We start from the raw sequence: 20901 nt of genomic DNA on the forward strand, positions 1-20901 counted from the left end.
TCAGGTTGCCGCAAAACCGGAGCAGAAGTGAATCTTCGCTTCAGCTCCTGAAAGGAAGAAACAGCCTCCGGAGACCAATTCAACACAATCAGCACCCTTCCTAGTCAAATCCGTCAATGGCTTGGCAATACCAGAAAAATTAGCTATAAATTTCCGATAAAAATTAGCAAAACCCAAAAACTTCTGGAGGGCCTTCAAAGAAGTGGGCTGAACCTAATCATAAATGGCCTGTACCTTGGCCGGGTCCATTTCAATAGTTGACGGAGACAAAATAAATCCCAAAAATGAAATCCTCTGTACCCCAAAAAGGCATTTCGATCCCTTGACATACAGGGAATTCTCCCTCAAAATCCGGAACACAGTCCGAACATGTTCCACATCAGAGTCCCAATTCTTGGAGAAGATCAAAATATCATCCAGATAGATAATCAAAAATTTATCCACAAAGTCTCGGAATATATCGTTCATGAAGCACTGGAAGACAGAAGGGGCATTAGTGAGCCCAAAAGGCATCACCAGGTACTCAAAATGTCCCTCCGGAGTATTAAACGCCGTCTTCCATTCATCCCCATGCTTAATGCGAATAAGATTATACGCCCCCCTGAGGTCAAGCTTGGTAAACCAGCAAGCACCTTTAGCTCTGGAGAATAGATCAGAAATCAGGGGTAACGGATACTGATATTTAACAGTAATTTTGTTGAGGGCACGATAGTCAATACAAGGCCTTAATGAACCATCCTTTTTAGCCACGATAAAAAACCAGCACCTAAGGGTGAAGAGGATGGTCTAATATGACCCTTCTCCAATGCCTCCTTAATATAGGATCGCATAGCCTCGTGCTCGGGTACAGATAAATTGAAAAGCCGACCCTTGGGGAATTTACACCCCGGGTTCAGCTCAATAGCACAGTCATAACTCCTATGAGGAGGCAAAGACGCAGACTCATTCTCACTAAATACATCATAAAAGTCAGCCAAATAGTCAGGAACATCATGTGACTGGGGAGAGGTGGAGAAAACAGGAGCATCACTAAGGGCACACCGACAACCCCAACTCACCACAGACAAAGATTTCCAATCCAGAACTGGATTATGGATTTGCAACCAGGGAAACCCCAGAACAATGGTATCATGCAAATTATGCAACACCAAAAATCTGCAATTTTCTTGATGGTCTGGGGCGACCCGCATTACCACCTGGGTCCAAAACTGAGGTTTATTCTTTGCCAAAGGAGTAGCATCAATACCCCTCAAAGGGATAGGCGTCCGCAGAGGTGTCATAGGAAATCGACAACGTTTAGCAAAATCCAAGTCCATCAGGTTCAGAGCTGCTCCTGAATCCACAAAAGCCTTGGCGGAAAATGTGGACAGGGAGCAGAGTAATTGCCAGAAGAAACTTAGGTTGAACACCACCCACAGAAAACGTGTGTGCACAACGTTTCTCTCGTTTAGGGCAGACAGAAATAATATGCGAGGCATCTCCACAAAAAAAACACAGCTTATTACGCCTTCTGAACTCCTGACGTTGCGCCCTAGACAAAACTCTATCACATTGCATAGGTTCAGACATTTGTTCAACAGGTGGTAACATCTCTCGTGTAGTTTTGCGTTCACGTAAACGCCGATCCACCTGAATGGCTAATGACATAGAATCGTCAAGACCAGAGGGAACAGGAAATCCCACCATAGTATCTTTTACAGTTTCTGACAAACCCTTCCGAAAGAGGGCTGCCAAGGCACCATCATTCCAGGTAGTAAGGACCGCCCACTTTCGGAATTTTTGACAGTACAACTCTGCAGAATCCCGACCCTGGCTTAATGCCAACAGGGTCTTTTCAGCCTGATCAATAGCATTAGGTTCATCATACAACAACCCCAAGGCTTGAAAAAATGCGTTCACATTATTCAGAATAGGATCATCAGGTTTCAAAGAAAACGCCCAATCCTGGGGATCACTGCGCAGCAAAGAGATGACAATTTTAACCTGCTGTGCGGAGTTCCCCGACGATTTAGGCTTCAAGGCAAAAAATAATTTACAATTATTCTTGAAATTCAAGAATTTAGACCGATCCCCCAAAAATACATCAGGAGTAGGAATCTTTGGTTCAGCAGCATGTGAATGAGCAAGATAGGCGGAAATTCCCCGCACTTCAGCAGCGAGCTGCTCCACACGATCAGACAATTGCTTCATCTCCATTGAGAGATTGAGAGAAAAATTCCCCCTACGGCCTCAGAGATATAGAGGAAAAAATATGCACACAAAAAAAAATTCTGACACTTTTTTTTTTTTTTTACAATTCTCTCCTGCTATTGAGTACCCTAGGATCTGCGGTATGGCTGGTGATTCTGTTATGATGAGTCACCGAAGGAGGAAAAACCAAAATACCAGCTAAGTCCAGAAAAACCAGAGAGGTTGGCAGCTATCGGATTGCAGACCCCTGAACCTATCCACAACAACTAGCAGTAGCCGTGGGGGGTTCCTACGGTACCCTAGACCCCTCGATCACAGCCGGAGAACTATATAGCCTAAAGACAGAAAGGGGAAAACTAAACTGCCCCAGAGCAGACCCCAAAGCAATAGGCAGCCCCCAACATATAATGACGGTGAAGCAAGATGAAAACACTAACACAGATAGAAAGATAGGTTGAGCAAATGATGGGGCCCAAGCTAACTACATAGGACAGGATAGGAAAGCTGCTGTCTGCCATCCGCAAAAACCCTATCAAAATGAGCCAACCATCTGATAGGAAAAACAGGCCCTGAAGTCGCTAGGCTTCAAAAGACTATATCAGCACTCAGGTATATTCTGAAGACAGAGCAAAATATCAACAGATCAGAGACAAAAATGGAATTCAGCTCACCCCCGGCCGGGGATTGCAGAACTCCCAAAAAACAAGGCAAAACAAAAACAAAACTGAAGAGTACAAAGCAGAGCAGAAAAACTTAGCTTTGAGATGCAGGAATCAGACTGGTCTCCAAGAATCCAGCAGGAAAATCACCAGTCAGGAAGAAGGGCGTCAGCAGCCTTATATCCAGTCCTCAATTCCAGCCACCCAGTCATCATCTAGCTGCCCAGGTGTTTGGTAATCAGTCTCGCTACCTTCCTTCACTAGAGGAGGGAGTTCATCAGACCTCAATGGTGAAGGGAAAAATGAACTCACAACAGAATCCCCAGGATTGAGTCTCTAGTGAAGAGGAAGTTAACCCCTATCCAGGGGATAACTTTTAATCTTGACAATACACCTTAAATTCAAGGGCTAGACATATTAGTAAGGCCGGGGTCAGACTTACGAGAAACTCACACGAGTCTCGCACCTCAATTACCCGGCACTGCCGCTGGCACTCGGCCTAATACGTATTCTCTATAGCTGTTCTCATCCAATGCTCTGAAGTTGGGTGTTCCCTATGCTGGGTGTAATTGTGGTCAGGTGAAACCTCCTGAATGTCCCCTCGCCAATTCTTTTCTCATCACATACATTTTTTGTGCATCTCTTACGCCTTGTTTTGCTTGCTTATGCTTAAAGGAGTTGTCCACTACATTGGACATCCCGCCCTTTTCAATCCTCATGTTTTCCCCCAGTAAAATAACAACACTTATACTCACCTCCGGCTCTGTTCCAGCGGTGTCGTCACTTAACCTCCCGGGGCTTGCATGACATTGCTGTGTCACACGATCCCTGCAGCCAATCAGCGCTGGCTTCACTCTCCTCTCGTACGGACGTAATTGGTATCCAGAGGAAGATAGTGCGCAGCCAAAGCTCTCACTTCTACAGATGTCTTGATTTGTCCGAAGGAGGGGAGTATGAAGCCATTTCTGATTGGCCGCAGGGATCGTGTGACATACTAATGTCATGCAAGCCCCGAGATAGCCAGTGTCAACATCGCTGGAACGCCACCAGCACCGGAGGTGAGTATTTAGTGTTTCTTTATTTAGGTCTCCCCATTCCCTGTTTGCAGCCCCTTCAGGACTTTACACCAACACCCTATACTTTATTTATTACAGATGTCTCCTGTGTCCTGATAATAGTCGCATTGTTTTTTTTCCTTACAGGTGATGTATTTGACTATGCAGGACATAGGCTTGAAATAAATGAGGTAGGGGAATTTTTTTCAAAACCATTTTAGAAAAAAAAAATAATAATACTAATTTACATGTACAGTGTACGTATGCACAGAGCTGCATTCAGTAGTCTGCAGGCTTTCAAGGTTTCCCAGCTTGTTCGGTGTCTACACCTAACTTGCTCTGGTGATTTGCATTGTAGGAAGAGTTCTCTATATACCAAGCACTGAACACTCATCTAATGTAATAAAACAAAGCGCCCGTAGATCGAGAGAGATTCACAGACAGCTCAGACATTGAGTCTTGTAATAAAACCATCTCTTCTACATCTCAGTACACAGAAAAGGTGGATTTTTCCTACAACCCCCTGGCCGATCCCAAGTTCTTCTTTCACGATCACAGATTGGTGGAAACGGTGAAGATGGAAGACTCGGCCGCACATGAGTTCTTCCGGCTGTTGGCGGTATGTCACACAGCAATGTCTGAGGAGAAAAAACAAGGTGAGGAAGAGAATTCTGGATTAGGAGGATTTGTATATTTGACTACCTACTGACATCCTGAAGTTACTATATCTCTGTTTCAAGAAAACCTGTCACCAGGTAAAAGCGGCCAGGTTCTGTTCTTATTTTATTTCCACTGCTCCCTTGAGTAGTCTGTATTTTGTATTTCTTTTAATTCCGCCATATACTTCCAGAGATTGGGTCTTTTTATTAAGTGCTAATATTTGTTGTCTTTTACTAAGGGGACGTGGCTCACTGTATCCTCTGGGGCGTGGCTCACTGTATCCTCTGGGGCGTGGCACACTGTATCCTCTGGGGCGTGGCTTACTGGATCCTCTGGGGCATGTCATTACACTGTTCTGCATTATTACCCTGTGAACCACACCTCATGGTAAAGACCATGCAAATTACCAGCAAATAAAAAGGCCCTTATCTCTGGATCCGAAATTGTAAAAAACAAAAAACGGAATACTCAGACGAGCAGTGGGAATAAAAACTGGATACTTTTCACCCTTTTTATATGGAAGGGTTTGTACAACTATGCATGATTTTATGATAATGCACTAAGATCTGAAAATTACCCCTGGATGTACAGGATGTAGATACAGATGTCTTGAACCATGGTTTATTTGCTAGAGTCATGTAGCAGTACAACCTCCTGAGCTCAGGCGGTTGGATGAAAACAGTATTTAGAAAGACCACTCATCATCCTTTGCTGGGACTCCCAACATTGATGGCTCTTATAGATCAATATAGCAAAATTTCCAATTTTAAAGTAAATATGTCTAAGTCGGAAGCGCTAGACATACATATATCCCCGAATACCTTAGCTAAACTAAAAAGTACATACCCATTCACCTGGCCAAAACAATATATCAAATATTTAGGTGTAAAGATAGGAAGATCGGATAGAGACCTTTTTCAACAGAATATTCCCCCCCTAATTGCCTCAGTAGAAACCATCATGAAATCATGGAGGGACTCGTATGTGTCGTGGATGGGAAGGAAAAATTTACTGAAGAGCCTAATCTTACCCAAGTTCATATATATTTTCCAAATGCTCCCTATCACCATCCCCAAATCGTATCTTTTTAAAATTAATACATTATTCCGCAGATATGTTTGGAAAAAGCAAAAGCCCCGATTAGCATACAGGACATTAACATTAAACAAATCGAGGGGTGGGATGGGTGCACCAGACATAATGAGGTACTACCAAGCGACAATGCTTACCAGAGTGGTAGACCTGTTGCGGTCTCCTAACAATAAGCAGTGGATTGAGGTGGAGGAAGCCCTAGCACCTTATCCCCTGAGATCCATCCTTTTGGCATATCCTTGTAAAAACATAAACAAAAATCTACCTAATATACACACCAAAGCTACCTTAAAATTATGGAAGGGATTGGTGAAAACTCTAGTTCCCCCTTTGTCCCCCTTACTCAAGTTGGCAGATATAATGCCACATGCATCTTATTCCCGAGACAATGATGTAATCAAACCCGGTTCCCTGGCAAATGTAGCGGTTGATGACCTCTTGGCGGACGGGGCACTCCCCTCCTTTCAGGAACTGAAGAAGCAACCAGGGCTTTCCAACTTGACCTTTATACAATTCGGCTCTATAAGAGACTCCTTGGCACGGTATCTTTTAGGAGCAGACGTTACCCGCCCACTGACTGCATTTGAGACTCTCTGTGCAACAAAGGATAAACCCAAAAAGATAATGTCGTCTATTTACCAGATTTTAAATATAACTGACTGTTGTCTCAAAAGAGCTTATATAACACATTGGGAAAAGGATTTGGGATTCAAGTTTACCCCAAATCAAATATCACACATTTATAATTCATCTCATGGCCCATCACAATGTGTTAGAGCACAAGAGAATTCCTTTAAAATAGTCGCCAGATGGTATATTACACCACAGCAGAACACTTATTGGCGGACGGGGTCTTCTGCTAGATGCTGGAGATGCTGTGATTTGGAGGGAACATACTTACATATGTGGTGGTCCTGTCCACCCCTGCTGCAGTTCTGGCGACTAGTAGAGGATTATATCGGGGAAATTGTGGGCAAAAAGCTTACATTGACACCGGAGATAGTGCTTTTAAATTTTCTGTCACCGACTGGACATAAAAATACTGCTCTGTTGACTCAACACATTCTTTCAGCAGCGAAACTTTTGATACCTATGAACTGGAAGTCAACTACCACTCCATCTATATCCCAATTGCAAGAGAAGGTAGATATGCTATATCAAGTAGCCAAACTGGCTGCCTTGGTGAATGGCTCACTTTCAGCTTTTGAAAGAGTATGGCACCCATGGACCCGATTCAGATCCATTAGTAGAAGTTGATAAGGCTATGGTGGCCTCCTTGCTTGGCTTTATCAGAGTGGACGAAATCCTTGTTGCCTAGTGTTCCCCCCCCCTCCCCTTATCTCCCTTATATTCCACCCCTATATCCCAACTTCTTCCTCTAATTACTTGACCTCCTGTCCCTTTACTCCCTATACTGTTTTTTTTTCTCTTCTCTTTTCTTCTTTTTTGTTCTTCTTCATCTTTGTTTGAAATCATGGCATATGTGATGTAGCAGGGGCGTGTGGATGGGAAGAACCCAGATTTGAACCCAGATAATCCTGCTGCTGGAAGTTCCTTTAAGGCTGTTGGTGTCCTTAAACCTCTATATATCAATAGTTTTTGCCATGAATTGATATTTCAAACTATCTGTTTATCTCCCGAAAAGTGGAATTTGTAGGTTATATAATAATTTTGTAAGCTACCCTGTTGATTGCTTTCTTTCGGATGTAACTTGCAGATTTCAATAAATAAAACATTAAAACAAAACAGAAAGACCACTCATCCGGCAGTCAGCGATGAAGAAGGAAGGGGAACGGGACTGATTTATAAAAAGTTCAGCCATGGGCAACAGTGGGGTCCCTTGCTTATGTATTTAGACGTTTATTCTTATCAGTTTAGCCCCTATGTTACCAACTTATAGTGCCAAAATTTTAATGCCATATACAGTTCACAAAACATCACCATATAATGACCAGCTACTATAAAATGTCTAGAAGATAAAAAGCTCACATAATACTGCTTTGCTTTTTGGCCTTTTCATGCTATGAACAGTCCATACTCTACCGGCCCATTAGCGAGAACACCCCGTAACATCTCCTCTTCCTACGTCCATCTCAGGTGAACTGATCTATCAGGCACAGTCTCCGGATGAGGGGGCGCTGGTCACTGCCGCCAGGAACTTTGGCTTTGTCTTCCGTTCCCGTACACCAGAAACCATCACGGTGGTAGAGATGGGGAAGACCAAGGTGTACGATGTTTTGGCCATATTGGACTTCAACAATGAACGTAAAAGGATGTCTGTGATTGGTGAGTTCTGTGGTCAGAGGGGTGGAAAAGTGAAGGACACATATCTATTCTTTTCATTTATTTAATTTACGTGACCGATTTTTTTTATTTTTATTGTTCTTGGCGGGGGAGGGGGACATGCACGTTTGGGGATTTGGTAAGTGCATATAAGAACATGGTGTATTTTGATTTTTAGTAGATATCATACGTGCCAGACTTGGTTTGGCATGGTCTTTTAGCCGCGTAAAAAATTTTATGCTTGGAATCAAAATTGCAAAAATTGTAAAATACAGGGTATGTGAACTTGTGATCAGGGTCATTTTGATGTTTTGGGTTGTCATTATGATTTAAAACGAGAAAACACAGTAGTCTGACAATAAATGGCTTCACCCAATCACTAACCATGAGTGGAGAAAAAGTTTTGGTGTTATCATTAATATTCTTTGAAAAAAGGCCATGGTAGTGTAGGAAGGTGGCCCAGCTTGGGGGGTGGTCCCCAGTTTACCGCGACCAGACGACACAGACACGAGACTGAGGCAGATATCAGGTACAACAGGTCCGAGTTTATTGGCCATCCTCCTGACGACCGCAGCAATACACCGCAGCACTTCCACAGCTCTCCGTATTCAGGACCAGGTACCTGCACCTTCCTTCTGTTGTAGTAACGTTCCTCGCGGCTCTTTCACTGGGGCTGCCCTAGGCCTATCTACCGCCAGCGTTTCACCGGTCCGAGATCGTCGTCAATTTGGTACCCCCGGGGCCTTGTCTGTTCTGCGGTTCTTCGTGTCGGGGCCACCCCCCTGACTTCTTTTCTCCTCAGTCCCCTAGTTGCGCTCTCCACTACTGTTCATACTCCTTCACTGTCTCCTCTCCTGTCGAGCTCCTCCCAGGACTGGAACTTTCTGGAACCCTCTCCTGTCCTATTTATAACCTTCCTGGCTCCTGTCTCCCCGCCCCCCATGACTAACGTTTCTAAAGCCATAAGCTGCTGTCAAGTCCTGTACTCACGCTCCCCCCTGCCATCTTGTGGTCAAACTAAGGTACTGCACTCATTCTTCATTTTTCCCCAGCTGTTTCCCTTCTGTCATTACTAACATCTGTCTAAGGCCTGTTTCACACTTCAGTTTTTTGTGTCAGTTAAAATCCGCCAAAAAGGCGGAAAGCGGATCCGTTCCTAACTGATGTGAACGGATGCCACAGGAGAGAGAGAGAGAGAATATTTTTTTCTCTGTCCGGCAGAAATGATTTCAGGGTTAAATTTCCGCCTGACTTCATTCCTCCGGGCATGCGCTCTAAAAAATGCGGATCCTGCAGTAGAAAAAATGTTACATGCTCTGTCCAGGCATCTCGGCGGACGCAAAATAATTGACGGATCCGCAAAAAAACGGTTCCAACGGATGGCCATCCGTCAAGATCCGCCGGTAATGCAAATCAATGGGGAAAAAAACGGATCTGTTTTTTTGCAAAAACGGCGGATTTTGCCTGATGGTCAAAAACGGAAGTGTGAAACAGGCCTAAAGTGCACAAACCGTCCCTTTTCCCTACTGACAAGTCTGTCCGTCAGGTCACCTTCCCCACAGTAGCACAAAACCTACATGAACTACTGAACTTTACTTAACATGGAATAAAACACACATTGACACCTCTTTGGTTGACACCTCTTTGGCATAAAATGGCCGTGGCATTTTTATTAAGGGTTACTAAAATTTTTTTAATAACCATGAATAAATAAATAAATGACCTTAAATAACACTTTTAATAAATACTTAAAATAAATACCACTCCATCAACTTTAAATTACCATATACCATAACCAGAATCCCCCTAAGCATGTTGGGGGATTTTCCCAAACGGATCAGCATTCCCAAATGGACTAGCATAGAATATGCTAGGCCCCCACCCCAAAACGCCACATCCATTTCACCAAAATATTTTGAAAACCCAAATTAAAAATGTCTAAACCGACATCTGATAAGTGAATGCCATCCTGTCTATACAGCCCTTCCAAGAAACCTTCGAGGTCCACCTGCCGGTATGAACCATTTCCCACATCCTTCATAAACATTTCCAGTGCCTTATTGACCCTTCTCCTGATTTTTTTCCATAAATTTTAGAGTCCCGGTTTTCTAAATAAGTCTTGGAACAATCTCCGAAAATACAATACAACAGTTAGGGATATCAAATTTTTTAAATCCTTTTTTCCTAAGCATGAACCATACCAAGTCAAGGGTCTTAATTTTGCCTAAATCATTGCCCCCCAGATGGATTATGGGGGGCCTTTAGGAGAAGGGTAAAGCAAAGAAAGTTTCTTAACACTAGGAACCAAAGCCTCCCATCTCATTCCCCTCACTCCATACAATACCACTGACACCTGTGACGGATCACACAAAAGAGTCTCTGAATAAACTCGTCGGACAGCACTCTTCTGGGCCCAATGTACGAATGAGTGTCTCAAAATCCATATACTTCTCTGGCCTAAAGAACATCAAAACGAAGTTAAACACTTTAACAGGTTAGGTCTTATATAAAGCCGCGCACATTCGGACTTCCACCTCCCTAAGTCCTGAATTTTCTGGATACTCCAGCCCAAATCCGCTGTGACTGTCGCAGCCCCAATACGAAAGGAGTGAGAAGTGATCCTTCCAGAATCTAAATTCAACTGGGTTAAACACCGTTTTAACACCGAATTAAACTGAATAACGGTAGCAGGAATACCGTCTTGGTGTATGAAAAGGGGGCCCTGACCAGAAGGTGATACTGCGGACCATCGCCTGAGGTTCACTACTGGGCAAAGACAAGACCCCTCAATGGTACCCAGTCGAATCAAGGTCCCCTTGCCCAATTGATTCGTCTTGGAGCGTGAAATTCGAAGCAAGACTAAGCTTTTACAAAAAGAGACATCGTTCCTAAGCAAGCCAGAGATGCGCTGCCTGCTGTAAGAAAGAAGTTCCCTGACTTGCAAGACTGCAAAAAAATGCAAGAACGAAGGCCGATTTTAACAAATAGGCTTCAAATTTGTTAGTACAAACAAGCTCAAGGGCAACCTATAACTTGAAAAGCAGTGGGACGGAAATAGGCCATCGTACATCCGGCTTAAAGGTAGCTTTCTTGAGTCCCTTAAGAGGTTGTTTAATGGGGAAAAAAATCAGTCAATGCCGCAGAACCGTACAGTTTGAGAAAAAATTAGATTCCGGCCAAGGCTTTGGCCAAAGAGGCATGGCTCGCTCCCTTAGCAACCGACCACTCCGCAAAAAGCAGAGTCAACCTCAAATTACCACTACTAAAATTAAAGCTTCTCGCCCTACAAAATTCCACCCAAGCGGCCCAGGCTGAAGCATAAGGCTCTCAAGTCGACTGAGCCAAGGAACTTTTAATAAGCCTTTCTACTATTCCCCCATTACCTCCCACTGGTATGGCGGGCAAGGGAAGCCTTCCCGATCTGCTTCTGGGTGCAAACGGTGAAACTCCTGCACCTGCTGGCGAGAAAGGCACTCAGCTAATAATTACATTTGCCGGGAATATGCCGCGCCCTCAGCCAAATGTTGCACTGCAAACAGACAAGGACCAATTTCCTGAGCAGACTAGCGACCCGTGAGCATTTAGAAGATAAAACATTCACCCCAAAATCACTCCCATATTATCCGAAAAAAGAATTAACCTCCTGTTCGCCAACACCTTACCCCACAATGTGAAAGCCACCAGAACCGGAAACAATTCCAGTAGCACCATATTTTTTGTCAAGCCTGACCTGTGCCTGGCCACAGGCCACACCTCTGCCGCCGACCAATGAGAGCCCAGCAGAGCACCGTAACCTACGCTGCCAGAAGCATCTGTGAAAAGCATCACCTCATCAGAGGAAACAAAAGCTTTCTGGATTACACAACAACCATTAAACAAATTCAAAAACTGTAGCCAAACCCTTACGTCATCCTGAATACCTGCAGAAAGTCTGATGTGGGCTCGGGGGGACCGAATACCTCTGGTGGCATCGTACACTCACCGGGGAAAAAACACGCCCCATCAGAATAATGCGTAGCGCAAAATTTAAAAACCCCAATAAAGATTGAAATTTGTGAAATAAACATTTATCCTTACCAAGAATTTTGATAATTGCATTCTGTAATCTTGACACCTTATCCAAAGGAAGGCTACATTCCATTGTCCTGGAATCCATAGTAGTACCCAAGAATTCTAAGCGCTCATAGGGCAAAACAGATTTCTCGGCAGCCAAAGGCAAACCAAACAATGCCATCAAATAAAAAAATCTATGCAAAATATCACTACAAACCGGCGAATGAGCAGCACTCATAAACAAAAAATCATCTAAATAATGTAACACACCCCCATGGGCATTTCTTCTTGCACTACCCATAGTAAAAACGTAGAAAAAGATTAAAAATAGAAACAGGACAACGAAAAACCCATGGTGAGATACTTATCAAAATAAAAACTACCCTCAAAGAAAAACCCTAAGGAATCAAAACCAGCCGGGTTCACAGCAGCAATCGAAAGGCAGATTTAATATCAGCTTTCGCCATAAAGGCACGATTCCCGAACCGACGCAACAACTCAACAGCCCCATCAACTGATGCAGAACTTACTGAGACCAAATCTGCATCAATTTCATCATTCAAAGATTGTCCGTATGGAAAAGACAGGTGATGGATAATACGAAAACTACCTGCCTCTTTTTTGGGGACTACCCCTAAAGAAAAAATCCGAAAATTGCTGAAAGGACGCTGACAAAATGGTCCTGCAATCCTATCCAACACTAATTCTTTAACAATATGGCGCCAAACCACCTCAACCTGATGAGTCACAGAAGACAAGTTATCAACAATCCTGCAACCCTGGCCCTTAAAATTCGGTACCCAGAACCCAACCTCAAAACCATTACTGAGCAGATTGGCCATCCGCCTGTCGGGGTACCGTTCTAGCCACGGACGCATATTTACCAGGTTCACCGGGGTCTGCGCTTTTTGAAAATTGTTCCTTAAAACCATGGGCAGCCTGGGAAGGCTGGCCATGTTTCTTAAAACACTGTGCCATGGCTTGTCCGCCACCACATAAGGAGCATTTGTGTTTAATCGGCAATTCCCCTGCCACTTACATGAACCCTCATTGTAGGCAAAACAGACCCCTTTTCTCATAGACTGACTCCCCGCCAGTTTAAGAAAACCTGAGCGCTGAGGCAACATGAGGTTAAGCCATAAGCCTACATCTTTTAACCCCCCCCCCATTGGACAGAAGAATGCACGGTCATCTTCTGACGAAAGGCCTCATCATATAACAGCCATGCATCCATCCCAAAGTTGCGATAGGCTTCTAAAATGGCATCTAAATGGTGAAAGAGACCACTGCAAGACTCAAAGTAACGTTCCCCCAAGAAAGATGCAAAAATCTAGAATGCCTGCAGCCAGTTATGAAAGGATTTAAAATATTTTTTCTTGTCCCCCTCCAGCCTCAGGCTTATCTGAAACAGTTTTTAGCATCTGTTCCCGGCCAGAAGGAAGCAGGGAAAATACATCCACATTATCCCCACTCCAAATGCGCTCCTTCACTGAACTAGCAAGGTGGAACTCAAGGGGTGACACCTCGCAAGTCAATGTCTCTTTGTTACAAGACTCAGGCACCCCTTTCGCTCTGTCCACACCAGGGGTAGACACACCAGCAGGCACCCCTTCTCCCTGCTTCAGCATATCACAGACAATCCGCGCAATCAAACCACGCAAACTATCATCAGCTAAAACACACAAAAGAAAGCCCAACACTTTTAAACAGAAGAGCAAAGGCGGTGACCTAGTAAAATAAACCGCCATTATAATGCAATTTCCACTCCATATATGACATAGAACAAGGCGAAAAAATGGGAGTAATGGATTCAAAAAAGTTTTCTTAATATAAAAATTTTATTCAACAATAATTACCATATAAATAGCATAATAGCAAGTAGTACAAAGGCGCAAACAGGAAAACAATAGAGAAGGGGAGACTGGAGTATTATCCTGTGCACCAGGAACATATGCACAAAAGTACCTGCCAAAAAGTATATCAAAAGCAAATGCCATAAAAAGTACCCATAGCCCAGAGTAACCACAAGCAAACAATACGCTTGTATAATGTAAGTAAGGGCAGGATGCAAAAATGGAGAGGCAAAGTACTAACGGTAAAGTTGGCAGACCCTGTGTCACGCCGCACTCACCTGGGGGCTGGACCTCGGTCCCAATGTCATCTCTTCCGGAGCCGCGGTCACTCCGGGGGTCCCGCCGGGTGTGCACGCGCACCTCTCGTACCTAGGTCCCTGTCTCCTCCATGTTATGTCTGCGCTTGCGCGCTTTTCTCAGTTCGGTCTCCAGGTCAGTCCTCTCTATGGTACTGGAGGACTTGACCCAGGAAGCTCTCCTGATCATGTGCTATATCAGGCTACCTCTTCCTAGGGGAGGTGCCTGATTATTGTTGTGCTTCCTGGCTTGGTCTGCCGTGTCCCTGCCTGGCTGTGCGCTGTATTCAGGTCCCCTGCCTTGCACTTTGTTGTGCCTCTTGGCACACGCTCTGAACCTGCACTCTGCCTTGTACTTGGTTGTGCCTCCTGGCACACGCTCTGACCCTGTACTCTGTCTCATACTCAGTTGTGCCTCCTGGCACATGCTCTGACCCTGTACTCTGTCTCATACTCGGTTGTGCCTCCTGGCACATGCTCTGATCCTGTACTCTGTCTCATACTCAGTTGTGCCTTCTGGCACATGCTCTGATCCTGTACTCAGTCTCTTACTCAGTTGTGCCTCCTGGCACACGTACCAATCCTGCGCTCTGTCTTATGCTCAGTTGTGCCCTGGCACACACCCTTGCTATGAACGAGTCACCGTAGGAGGCAAAAACAGAAATTCTAGCTAAGTCCAGAAAACCAGAGAAGTTGGCAGCTATCGGATTGCAGACACCTGAACCTATCAACAACAACTAGCAGTAGCCGTGGGGGGTTCCTACGGAGCCCTAGACCCCTCGATCACAGCCGGAGAACTACATAGCCTAAAGACAGAAAGGGAGATCTAAACTGCCCCAGAGCAGACCCCAAAGCAATAGGCAGCCCCCAACATATAATGACGGTGAAGCAAGATGAAAAAACACTCACACAGATAGAAAGATAGACTGAGCAAATGATGGGGCCCAAGCTAACTAGATAGGACAGGATAGAAAAGCTGCTGTCTACAATCCGCCAAAAACCCTATCAAAATAAGAGCCAACAGACTGAGGGAAAAAGGCCCTGAAGACGCTAGGCTTCAAAAAGACTATGTCAGTACTCAGGTATTTTCTGAAGACAGAGCAAAAAGACACAAAGGAATTCAGCTTACCCCAGCAGGGAATGGCAGAATCCAGAAATGCAAGGCAAAATAAAACCAAAACACAAATGCAAAAAGCAAGGCAGAAAACTTAGCTTTTGAGGAGCAGGAATCAGACTGGTCTCCTAGAATCCCTCAGAGAAATCACCAGAGAGGCAGAAGGGCGTTGGCTGCCTTATATCCAGTCAGCAATTCCCGTCACCTAGTCATCCTCTACCAGCTCAGGTGTTTGGTAATCAGCCTCACTACCTTCCTTCACCAGAAGAGGGAGTTCATCAGACCTCAATGGTGAAGGGGAAAATGAACTCATAACACACCCTGCTCCTGTACTCTGTTACACCTCCTGGCACACCTGCTGCCTGACTCAGTGCCCTGACGTGCTCCTTGCACGCATCCTGCTTCACTCACACCCGGACGAACGAAGTCTCTGTATACCACGTGTTCCCGTGTCCACGCTTTACTCGTTCCTGCAGACACACTCACCCACTCGTGTCTCCTGTGAGCCGGTCGCCTGGTGCCAGCAGTCATTGTGCCTCACCCCCTGGGGCTTGCCCCTGACACTTCCTGTATAGGGGGTGGTCTTCACTAGGTCAGCTCGCCCTGGGAGGGTTGGTGTCACGACCCAGGGGGTCCACTCCAGGAGTCGTCACACCCTGTCCATTAAGAACCTCACAATAGCAATAATCGGCAATAAGAATGGAAAGGACAGCTTACCAACGTGTGCACAGTGACCCCAAATCCCGCAGGGCGACCCCCGACGCGCGTTTTGCGCTCACACTGGGCGCTTTCTCAAGGAGGTTAAAGGCTGGACGAAGAACAGGACCCTTAAGTATCCAAGGTAACGTGATCACGTGTGTGATCACATGGTATGGGAGAGCCAATCAGAGGCGGCAACCTCGGCGCATGCGCCGCGTCATCAAAGGTCCTGTGGCATGACGGCGGGCGTCAGGTCCAAGTGCGCACGCGCGGGGAAGTATTCCACCGCACCTGAGCCAAAGACACTGCAGACGCATGCCCCCATGCCCAGTATCCAAGGAAGATTCAGATCGCATGCGCGCTACAGCATGAAAGGCAAATAGCCCCATAATGATATTTGAAACCCAATAGCACGCAACATGAGGCACCAGTATTGTACTAGAATCTCCAAAACATACGAAAAAATAAAAAAAAGATAAAGATAACAATTTGGATATATAAACAACGATCAAAGAAATACAAAAAGAATTACTATACTACAATATCCTTAGGCACATAATAGTAGCCATATATAAATATGCCGGTTCTTGTTCATTGAAGCACGTAGCGAATATCCATGTGTCAGTCAAAACACGGAGAAGACATTAAGACAACACAAATCAGAGTGGTCCGTAGGTCCAATAGCAGTGACCGCAAGGTCCATGGATCCAATAACAGCCAATAGAAGAAAATAATAAAAACTGAAATAGACAAACAGAGAGTGTTAAAAACATATTAAAAAGCCTTGCAGAGAAAGGGAATATATACAATAATGGGTGCAGTAGAGAACAAACTATGAAACTTAATTGATAAAAAAGACGCGAAGCTAAGGGACTCGTTAAGACCCCTAGGAGTTACTGTGTCAAGAATGACGATCCATTTGCCTCTTTTTGGGCCAATATTTTCTTATAATTGCCGCTCTAATCCCCAAATGAACACAATCTATACCCCTAACCATAAAGGTCTGTGGGTCACAATTATGTACAGCCTTAAAATGGCGGGGGATAGTTTTAAGAGTCGACGGGTCCACCACTGTCTTGGCTGCACGGATGTCCCGCACATGCTCACGCACCCTAACTCGCAGTTCCCTGGATGTCAAGCCAACGTATTTCATGGGGCACCCGCATGTAGCATAATAGATAACATTGGTGCTGCCACATGATATACGCTGCTGTATCTGAAAATTTTTTGATCCATCCGATGAGTGGAACGTCGAGCAGCGCAGGACATTCGAGCAGGCAAGACAGTGGCCACAGGGGTATGATCCCACATTTGGACCCCTAGATCCAAAGGGGTTACCAGACTCCGGAACATAATGGCTCTTGACCAGGAGGTCCTTAAGATTTCTGGATCTCCTGGCTGTCATCATGGGACGATCCCCAATAACAGAAGTAAGAGAAGGCTCAGAGCTCAAAACCGCCCAGTGTCTGAAAAGGATCTCCCTCATATGGCCCCACTCATGATTATAAGTGGAAATGAACCAAATGGGGTTAGAGTTCCTACCCCCACCACCACCCCTAATACCGGTCCTTGGGTAAAGAAGATCTTTCCGTGCAGTACCTCTTGCCTATCATAACCCCTTCCTATACACCTGTTGCTGTATCCTCGATCACAAAAGCGTGTGTGTAGATCTCTAGCACGCCTCTCAAACCTATCGTCCGTGGAGCATATTCGCCTCATCCTGGGAAATTGACCGACCGGGACGGCCTTGATGGTAGAATAGTTGTGCGAGGATTCCGCATGTAATAAAGCATTAACCGCCGTGGGTTTTCTGTAGACGTCAGTCTGGATGTGACGGGAACTGTCTAGCTCCAGAGTGACGTCCAGAAAATTAATGCTTTTGGAATCATACCTGAAGGTGAGCTTGATGTTATTGATATTAAGCCACGCCATAAAGTCCCCGAGCTGCTGCACAGTCCCATCCCAACAAAACAATACATCATCAATATAGTGGTGCCAGCACAGCACATGGGAGGCGGCCGGCGCGCCCCCGTCGCCAAACACGAATCTCTCCCTGGAACCCAGGAAGAGATTAGCATACGAGGGCGCGCAGGCCGCACCCATGGCCGTGCCGCACCACTGTAAGTAAAACTGATCTTTAAAAACCAAAAAATTATGGGTAAGGACAAACTGCAGCAGCTCGAGGATCAGGTCGCACAAAGGGCCGTCCAGGTCGGACATCCCCAGGAAGAGGCGAACAGCCTCCAGACCCAAGGTGTGATCGATACAGGTGTATAGGGATTCAGTGTCTGCAGTGACGAGAAGGGTGTGAGTATCCACAAAGATGCTATCGACCCGGGTGAGGACGTCCGTCGTGTCCTTGATATAAGAAGGTAATAATTCAACCAGGGGCTTAAGATAGTAGTCTAAAAATTTACATACTGGATCGCACAGTCCCTGAATACCGGACACGATCGGATGGCCAGGAGGGTCGGCGGCATCCTTGTGGATCTTGGGCAAGAGGTAAAATGTGTGTGTTTTAGGGGTCTTTACCACCAATCCCTCAAAAACTGCCTTTGTAATGATCCCCTCATCCAAAGCACGAACAAGGATGCGTTGGAGTGCGAGCGAGAAGGAGGACGTCGGATTGAAGGACAACTTCTCATATGTCTGAGAATTTTTCAAATGCCTATAAGCTTCACGCTCGTACATGATTGTTGGCCAGACCACGATGTTCCCCCCTTTGTCGGCCGACTTGAAAACCACCCCAGGCATAGATTGTAATTCCAAAATTGCTTGTCACTGTTTATAGGTGAGAATATCAAATTTGCGTCGGGAGGATAGTTTTTTAAATTCCTCCGTCACCAATTTCGTAAATACATCAATAGCGGGACTAATCGACAAAGGGGGAACCTCGTGGACCTAGGCACAATATTAGGAGGAAGCTTACCCCTCGTAGGCAGTGCTTGTTCCTCAGGGAGGTCCTCCAAAGCACGAAGTGCCTCCCTCTTGTTCTCACTCATAGGTTCATTACGCAAATCCTTGTGATTCAATTTTTGCAAAAGTAGCTTCCTCGAAAAAAGATGGAGGTCCTTCAGTGCTAAAAAATAATTAAAGGAATTAGTGGGGGAGAAGGTAAGGCCCCTACTGAGAACTTCCAATTGTGCTTGGGTGAGGTTATGGGGGGAAAGATTGATCACCTGAAGACTGGACACAGAACTCTCCGGCTGGCTACACCCTGTAGTATTCTTATTTTTAGCCGATTGGCGTGTAACAACACGTCTCAAAAGTGGATCCTGGTTGGAATTCCCACCAGAATGAGGTGGTTGTGATGTAATGTCCTCGTCCAGTGAAATATTAGATTTAGATGACGTGGATCTGGATCTAGATCTAGATCGAGACTTGTTCCTATACATCTGACGGGACCGATCAATGGGGTTGCGCCACCTATAAACACTTGAGGCCATCCTGTCCTGTATGTCTCCTTTAAGTTTTTTTGTTTTCATGGCCTGAATGTCATGGGCCCATTTTTGGAGATCAACATCCAATTCATCATTGAATTTCTTGAGAGGATCCCCCACTAGATCTTTTTTTAATTCTACTTGTAACGTTTCGATCTCGCTCTCAAGAATACTCAATGTTTTTGCATTGTGACTTTTTAACAGGTCAAGGAAGCCTCTAGAGCATGTATTCGTAAGCTCCTCCCATTTATCCTTAAATTTGTCGTCATGAATGGGAAAGGAAGGAAATACTTGGATACGCAATCCCCTGGGAATAAGATTTTTTTGAATATATCTAAAAATTCATGATTCCACCAGATTCGTGAGCGCTTTTTTAACAAGTCCCTAAACTTAACCATAGTCTCCTGTAAATCTCTACTGCATCCATTAGTGTCCCCATCGGTGCCGTCCTGAAAAGCGTCATTAAGTTGTGCACGCCACGTGTAGTCACATGCACGAAAGTCCATAGCAGGGCAATAGGACTCTGAAAAACACAGAAAAAGTCATTAGACACAAAAGAAAGCCCAACACTTTTAAACAGAAGAACAAAGGCGGTGACCTAGTAAAATAAACCGCCATTATAATGCAATTTCCACTCCATATATGACATAGAACCAGGAGAAAAAATGGGAGTAATGGATTCAAAAATGTTTTCTTAATATAAAAATTTTATTCAACAATAATTACCATATAAATAGCATAATAGCAAGTAGTACAAAGGCGCAAATAGGACAACAATAGAGAAGGGGAGACTGGAGTATAATCCTGTGCACCAGGAACATATGCACAAAAGTACCTGCCAAAAAGTATATCAAAAGCAAATGCCATAAAAAGTACCCATAACCCAGAGTAACCACAAGCAAACAATACGCTTGTATAATGTAAGCAAGGGCAGGATACAAAAATGGAGAGGCAAAGTACTAACGGTAAATTTGGCAGACCCTGTCCATTAAGAATCTTACAATAGCCATAATCGGCAATAAGAATGGAAAGGACAGTTTACCAACGTGTGCACAGTGACCCCAAATCCCGCAGGGCGACCCCCGACGCGCGTTTCGCTCTCACACTGGGCGCTTTCTCAAGGAGGATAAAGGCTGGAAGAGGAACAGGGCCCTTAAGTATCCAAGGTAACTGTCAGAGACACCGCACTACACTTGCTCATAGAGCCAGTGCGCGTGTCCTGAGTACAGAAGCAGTGCTAAACGAGGTACAGAGGGATAAACAGACGGGAGGTCAGGCAAAGCCAAAGGTCATACACAGGATCACAGTACAGTACCAGGGATGAGACAGAGCGGATAATCAGGGCCAAACAGAGATCAAAACCAAACAGACATAGGAGGTACCAGGCAGAATCCAAAGTGATATCCAGAGAACAGACCGAGTCATACACAGAGAATCAAGTAACCAGAACACAGCACTAACACACTCAGGGGTCACCACACAATGCCAAGGGCGAAAGTATAACTGA

General features: G+C 45.0%; 1 protein-coding gene across 5 annotated transcripts in view; it reads left to right on the forward strand.

Annotated features, from left to right (window-relative positions):
* LOC141056383 (phospholipid-transporting ATPase ID-like) overlaps positions 1-20901 on the forward strand; it is a 241249-nt gene that overhangs the window by 184236 nt on the left and 36112 nt on the right. For all 5 annotated transcript variants that reach the window (XM_073553157.1, XM_073553155.1, XM_073553159.1 and 2 more), the window contains 3 exons: positions 4052-4095; positions 4395-4560; positions 7754-7942. In XM_073553157.1, coding sequence (XP_073409258.1) covers positions 4052-4095; positions 4395-4560; positions 7754-7942 — 399 coding nt within the window. The remainder of the gene's footprint in view (positions 1-4051; positions 4096-4394; positions 4561-7753; positions 7943-20901) is intronic.

This window comes from Dendrobates tinctorius, unplaced genomic scaffold (assembly GCF_039654945.1).
Source record: "Dendrobates tinctorius isolate UK_male_01 unplaced genomic scaffold, ASM3965494v1 ptg000197l, whole genome shotgun sequence".
Lineage (NCBI taxonomy): Eukaryota > Metazoa > Chordata > Amphibia > Anura > Dendrobatidae > Dendrobates > Dendrobates tinctorius.